The 7,294-nt window shown below is 36.3% G+C and overlaps 1 protein-coding gene across 1 annotated transcript; it reads right to left on the bottom strand.

Moving 5' to 3' along the window:
• Positions 1-716: 716 nt before the first annotated feature.
• On the bottom strand, positions 717-5,709 carry e2f6 (E2F transcription factor 6). The gene is made up of 8 exons (XM_056240136.1): positions 5,287-5,709; positions 4,067-4,236; positions 3,915-3,978; positions 3,583-3,833; positions 3,238-3,393; positions 3,022-3,136; positions 2,272-2,446; positions 717-1,032 (listed from the first exon to the last, which is right to left on the bottom strand). Exons 1-8 carry the CDS (start codon positions 5,608-5,610, stop codon positions 995-997), a joined length of 1,293 nt encoding a protein of 430 aa, XP_056096111.1. The 5' UTR covers positions 5,611-5,709; the 3' UTR covers positions 717-994.
• Between the last annotated feature and the right edge of the window lie 1,585 nt (positions 5,710-7,294).

Below are 7,294 nucleotides of genomic sequence, written 5' to 3'. Positions count from 1 at the left end.
CAATTACTATGTTAAGCGTCTAAATGTATTTTTATAAATATCATATGTGGAAGGCTTAGGACCATAACGTTCATTCAATCTCCCAGTCAGTGTGTGTTTGCACACCACTGCGCAGCTTGTTCACGCAGACAGCATACGTCATCAGCGCGTTTCACATACGCTGTGCAGACAGAGCGAGAAGAACGGCAGGCAAACAACCTAACTTTCCTTCTTAACCGAAAACAAGTGGCAATATCTACATGTCAGGTTTGACAGCACAGTTCTCTGTACCGTTGACTTTGCCCTATGCAGATAATTCCGTGAGATTCGATTATGTCCTGAAATTGCATATGAATAAAGCTGAAATACAGTGCATTCTTTCCTTTATGTCAACAGGTCAACTTCTGAACTCGAGTCATTTCACAATCACATACTTCTGTATGCAAGCAAGCATGTTTTCTCATCGGTGAATGACACATGATGTAATCCAATAACATTGTCACTCACTGGTATGGTCTGTGCCCGGAGGAGGCGTGGCTTTGGACATCGATGCAGGGAGGGTGGAATTGAATGCTTTCAATGCTATTAGGCTAAAGTTAGCATTTCCCAGATCACCTATTGCACATTTAATGTGTCCTTTAAAAAATGTGTTTCTTTACAAAAAAATTCTTGCCCTCAAACTTATGAAAGATAGTGTACATTTACAAACCACTATTTCTCTACAAGGAAACAAAGGGTCCAAGGTCCATCAAAGATTTTATTAATTTACAGCATTATCGGATGGCCCAAGAAACAATTGACCTTTTTCAAAATACAACCTTCAAGTTTACTCATAGTTTTAGAAAAAAAATACTTTCAAATGTTCAAAATACTCATCCATATATTTACAAACCAAAAGTCATCACAATAGATGTCTTAAACCCCAGGAGATTGAATATATGCACAGTGGTCTCTCCAAAAAGGCCAACAAAGTCTATTATAAGGGGATAGAAGCAAAGGCTCTTCTTTGTGGTGCTTATGCACTCTGTACAGCTGCTATAGTACTTGAAACATCTGTAAAAAAATAAATAAAACAACGTTTTCAATCAATTAATCTACAGCCTGATTCAATGCAACAGCAACTGCTGCAGGTTCAGGAACTGAACAATAATTATGTCCCAAGAGGTCCACAGGTGCAGGATCTTCAAACCGTTCTCTTTTGCAGTGGTTCTGAAGCGGAGAAGTTGTTCCACTGGAATAAGGTGGGTACAGCATCTTTCTTCAGCCTACGGCGCCCTGTAGGAGTCGATGGCTCGATCACATCATCGCTCTTGAAATGACGGCTGCAGACTCTTGTATGGGAAGTGAGGCTAAGACCCTCGCGCCGAATGTTGCTTATCCACTTTTTCCGTCTTTCTTCATCCGGAGGGAAAGTGTGAAAGCTCAGCACAGAGTTGAACTTTGAGGAAGCCGAACACAATGGGACACAACAATGTTCGGCCACCCAACTGTCTTCCCGCCGTTGATATTTAAACTTTCTGGATGCCTTTACTACAATGAGATATTATATATATATATATATATATATATACTGCATCTAATATATATATATATCAATTGCATAATCAGGTCTCAAATGTTAATCTTTACAAAATAACAATCTACACACATTGAGCTTAAATGATTTACTGCTGCAAATATTGTTTAATATATTGATGTTTGTGGACTGAACTTACACAATCTAAAAAATAAGATACAGACAATTTTATTCTTCAACATCTACACTAGCGCTCAAAGGTTTAGGGTCGTAAGATTTTTTTTATGTTTTGGAAAGATGCCTCTTATGCTCACCAAGTCTGCATTTATTTGATAAAAAATGCAGTAAAAGCAAATGTCACTACAATTTGCAAAACAACTGTTTTCTATTTATTATATTTTAAAACGTAATTCAGTCCTGTAATGGCAAAGCTTAATTTTTAGTCTTCAGTGTCACAAGATCCTTCAGAAATCATTCTAATATGCCGATTTGGTGCTAAAGAAACATTTCTTATTAATATCAATGTTATGTAAAATGTAATATTTTTGAAAACCATGATATTTTTTCACAGCATTAATTTGACACAGAAATCTTTTGTAACATTATAAATGTTTTTACTGTCACATTTGATCAAATTACTGCATCCTTTTTAAAAAAGTATTATTTCTTTAAAAAAATTCTTACTGACCCAAAACTTTTGAACCGTAGTGTAAGTGATCGGAGTGATCAAAAGGCATTGAGATTCTGAGTGTAGAAAACAAGGCCATACAGCTAACCTGATATAAGTGGTTGTGTGTGTATCCGGCTCTCCTCTAACGTTAGAAAGTAAGCTGGTTTGACAAGCTGCGATTCTGTGTTAGCTGGATCCACAGCATCATTCGGGCCCTCAGTCTCACAGGTCAGTATATGGATGGGGCCCCGGGAGCCCTTCAAGTGGATCTGGATAGATTCCTAGAGCAAGACATTAACATAAGTTCATATAACACATATTGCCTCCAGTTATCGGATGAGTGCCCTTTAATCATTATTCAAATTAGGGGTGGGCAATATGACCAAAATCTTATTTCACAAGTAATTTTAATAATATATATATACACACATACACCACAATATAGTTATTTTTTGTGTTATTAAATAAAAGAACAAAGATTCAAAATAACAATCAACAGAATAAAAAATAAACCGTGTTTTAAGCTTTTCATGTACAACAGATCTATTTAACGGTAGCATTCAAAGTAAGAAATACTACAGAATTTGAATAATCAAATGTGGAAATAAAACGGTCTTTAATGTATGAATCAAAAAGACATTGACTGTTATTTAGGATACTTAAGTTATTAAGTCAAGATCAGTGAGTGATTGGTTTTCTCTTTCTTGTGTTGTCTGATTAAAATTAATGTGAATACAGCAGCAGGTATATTATGCTGCTGTAACTTGCTCGGATCAAATATATATTTTATATTATATACACGTTTTTTGTTTTTTTATATTAAGACTCCTAAAATGCTCGGGGCCTTCCAGCTTACTTCAGTGGGAGTGGGCACCTCTAGCTTGGTCTCTTCAGGGGCCCTGACGGCTATTATAGTCTGGTCCTTGAAAACGCCAATCTTACAGATGTCCTCGTATGTCACATAAGCTGAGGTACAACTGCAGTTAAGACCAAAACAACTGAAAGAAGTACTATAAGGATTGTTAGACATACAGTATAATATCACAGACTGTCAGAAAATGTGAGAGGATATTCAGCATTGTCTTTGAGGTCGGTCAGAGCAAAGAGCTGTTGGGCGCAGTCTTTGATGAGCCAGTCAAGGGCCTCCTCAGTTGACTTCAGATTAAGTAGGTTAGCTTTTGTCTTGGGGCTCCACTGGTTCCCAATGCTGCCGACTGCTCCTGGACCCCTTGGACATAGAGACAGATACGTGAATCGTTTACTGATGTATTAAGAGAATCAAACCTCTAGACTTGGTTCCAACTTAAGAATTTCATCGAACAGATTTTGTTTTTGTAAACTATAAAGCCTTGTTTATCTAATCCCACATTGTGGAAATAAATGTGGAATTGTGAAAAGATTTTCGGTCTAAACTTACATCCACTGGATCTTGTTTTTGGATGTCTTTTTGATTAAATGGATACCAGTTAGCACATTGGTGATGTCATACACCCGCCTCTTTCGTGTGGCCAGTTTTCGCGTAACCTCATTGAGATCAAGGACTCCATTCGGAGCTGTTTGAATTAGCTGCATGAAACGTTTGGTCAGTTGTCCAAGAGCGACGTCAGAGCGATTCTGGACTGGAATGAAAAAAATGGGACTATTCAGGGAAGCTTTTTTAACTTTAGTCTAAGTACATTTAAATTCTGTTCAGCATCAGAAAGTGAATGAATTAAAAACATTTCAGAACATACCTTGTCCGGTGGGTACACTGTTTGCTTGATTCATGTTAAATGTTGGGATTGCGAAATACATGTTGGGATTGCTAATTAAACTAAAAGAAAACACATGATATAATGAATGGGCAAAATAACAAATACTGTTCCATTCCTTTCTGTAGTAGTCTTTTAATGTAGTCTTACCTTCCAGTGAAACACTGTCCTTGGGTTTTATCCTTGTCCTTTTGTCCTTGGGGATCATGTGCACCACTGTGGTCTTCATCATCATCTTCATCATCATCATCATCATCATCATCATCCTCAAACTCTTCATCATAAGAATCATCATCATCATCATCTGCAGTAACTCCGCTCTTTTAAGACAAGACAAAATTAAGATTTAATAACACTATACTAAACAGTGTTACTCAACTTATGTAATCCAAAAATTGTAAAAAAAAAAAAACATCAAGAATTTAAGGAAGCCTATAAAAAGCTTTTATTAAATCATGGCGTATACATTTAAAAATGATTTTACTCAATAACTCGGTTAAACAAGCGGCATGAATTTTATTTATTTTTATTTACTTATGTGTAATGATTTTTTATTTCATAAATTGTATTACTGGTTACAGATGTATGTGGAAAAAGTAAAGCGCAGTGACTTTCTGGATGCACTGTATGAATGTATGTAGTATGTATGTATGCATGTATATAGGCTGCTATATATGTATACACCAGGGAGCTGTTTTGCCAAACATAATGTAACCTATGGAAAATATAGAATTATTATGGAGCTCAGATTAATAACATTAATAATTAATATGCATAATAAATATTAATAAGACCCAACTAAAAGCTTTAAACAAAGTAATATAGTTTTAAAATAAAATAATTCAGTTTGGGATAAAAAGGAAAAATCCAAGAGTAAATGCAGATGTTTATTTATTTACTTGGTTTCACTTACACTTTGTAATGAATAAACTTGTTATCTGTTCAGAATGGGGCTAGTGGTTCATAAATATGATGATCACTGTCACATGTATTGTGATCATGATTTATATGAGACAGAGCATCTTATTAACACATTAACATTCGACCATTTAATTATTATATTGTAACAATGTGGAAGTTCTATCTGTATTATGCCATGCTTTATGGAGCTTTGACCAATGCATCATCTTTTAAAGAAAGAAGCTGTATATGTATATTTGGCTGGTGTAAATAGTCAACTCTTGACCCATCAATCTCAAAAGTAATACATGATCATAAATGTTACCATTAAAATTAAATGAGTTAAATACTAAAATACTTAAACTAAATAATTTCCACCATGAAGTCAAGCTATATGTAAAAAAAATACTGAATGACTTTTATAAATAAATAGCTGGTTGTCAGAAGATGCATTGCACCCTTCTTCTCACCTCCCCAGCTGGGTCCAGGTGCTCGTCCTGCTCATCACATGAGCTCCACCCGCAGACAGGTCCTTCTAATGGGGGCATAATAGGAATCGCGTCCGGACTGATGCCGTTCGGCGTGATGTGATGGCTCAGGAAATGATCCTCGCATATCTGATGCTGATCGGTGATTTCGCGCTCAGTCTCCCGTAAAGCGGCCAGCCACACTTTCACTCGGGCCTTGTCTTTGGGGAACCTGAAAAATCTCTTGCGCGACCGGCTCGATTGCTCTCCCGGTTTGAGATCACTGTGGTTAATGCATCCTTGGACTGCACACTTCACCATCGTCATAACACGCTGTCAGATTATATCGCTACATTCAATCAGACAAACGTGCAATGTTTACACACATCACGACAGGAAAAGCAAACGCTGTGCCATGTGATCACGTCTGACTTCTTCTTCTTGTTGCTAATTTACGGCGGTTGGCATCCAACTTATCAGTGCATTTCCGCCACCTTCTGCTCCGGAGTGTCGAACATAAAATAGGTTTACAGACTAAATCCCCCTCTCCCACTCACACACACACATCCTCCCATTCATTCTGCATGTTAATAATTATAATAATAATAACAACAATTATTATTACCACCATAATTACAACATCAATATTTATACTTTAACCCTCATCCATACTACCTTTATTTATATTCTATTAAAAAACCCTATTTCTCTTAAGAAAGTCATAAGAATTCTAGTCTGAACCCTATCACTACTCAATAACCCTTTTAATGTGATATTCTGAACTCCCATCTCCCTCAGCTTATTCCTCATCATCTCTCTCTGTGCTCCATACCTACCATAGACATACATGCATATACTACATCTCAAAATAATATGCTCTACAGACTCCTCTATGCTTCCCTAAATCACGTCTGACCAATCAAATGATTTGTTTTCTACTTCAGGTTCTCCCTCTATTGGCTAATCGCACCTAGTGACATCTTTATCCATTCCACTAGAATCTAGTGGAATGGATAAGTAATATAACACATCTTTTTTATGTCTGATTTGTTCAAGTTTACAGAGATGTACGGGTATTTGATATAGGTGTGTGTGTGCTAGTTTTTCATATTACATGAGAATTCAGCATTCAATAATAAACATGTATGCGTGTGCTGATTGATTCGTGGAAGAAGAACTGAATCGGTTCTGGAGGTTCAAGTGTCACCGACTCATTTACATTTGAACCGTTTACATTCTTAACAAATAGCAGAAATGTTGTAAATAAGACACAATGGATATCGTATTATTATATGACAGTTTTATCAACGCATGTACGAAGCAGAGTTTGTTTGATTAAATACCATTTTATTATTTAAAAACATAAAAAAAACATTTTCAGTCTTAAGAGGTACATTTGTTGCATTGTAAATGCAAATTATTAAACAAAACAAACAAAAAAGTTAATCGAAAGGAACTGTTCGAAAAAAAAAGGAATTGAAAACATCCAGTATTATAAAACAATTTTAATGAAAATTGTCATTTGTCTTATCTGTATCCCCACATGCTCGTGTTCCTTGTTCTTATTATCCCTTTTTTGTACTGAATTATAATTATGCAATTAAAAAAGAAAAGAAAAAAACGTTTCGCGGAAATGAGTCGGTCGGGCTTCTACGGAGCCCCTAAAGGGACATGGTGAAGGAAAAAAATATGAGATGGAGGAAAAATTATTTGTCAATGCTTTTGCGTTCCCCTGCAAAAAACTTTTGCGTTCTGCCGAGAAACTTTGCGCAGGCTCTCAAAGAAAGAGCTCAAAACCTCCCATCACTAAAGTGAAAACGACAAACGTCTGCTAAAAAAGAAAGAAAGAAAAGAAAACGTCTGCTTTTCAGCCAATCATTTCGGCCGAACGTCACGTTACGTAAATAATATTCATGAGCCAAGCCTTCACAGTAGTAGGATTTGTAAATCCGTTTGGCGGACTGTGGGGTGTTGTACTGCCGTTTTTTACCAGCAGTGGACAGCAGCAAGC

Source organism: Rhinichthys klamathensis, unplaced genomic scaffold (genome assembly GCF_029890125.1).
Source record: "Rhinichthys klamathensis goyatoka isolate OS25496 unplaced genomic scaffold, OSU_Roscu_1.1 h1tg000579l_1, whole genome shotgun sequence".
NCBI classification, from domain to species: Eukaryota; Metazoa; Chordata; class Actinopteri; order Cypriniformes; family Leuciscidae; genus Rhinichthys; species Rhinichthys klamathensis.
Note: the sequence above shows the minus strand (reverse complement) of the source record. Positions and strands in the feature narration are given on the sequence as shown.

Excerpts from the sequence above, each read along its gene's own strand:
- e2f6 (XM_056240136.1), bottom strand. The coding sequence starts at position 5,610 with ATGACGATGGTGAAGTGTGCAGTCCAAGGATGCATTAACCACAGTGAT. Across the intron at positions 3,137-3,237 it reads GACCTCAAAGACAATGCTGA|CTCAGCTTATGTGACATACG; the intron begins ATATCCTCTCAC and ends CTGCAGTTGTAC. Across the intron at positions 1,033-2,271 it reads CACACAACCACTTATATCAG|ATGTTTCAAGTACTATAGCA; the intron begins GTTAGCTGTATG and ends ATTTTTTTACAG.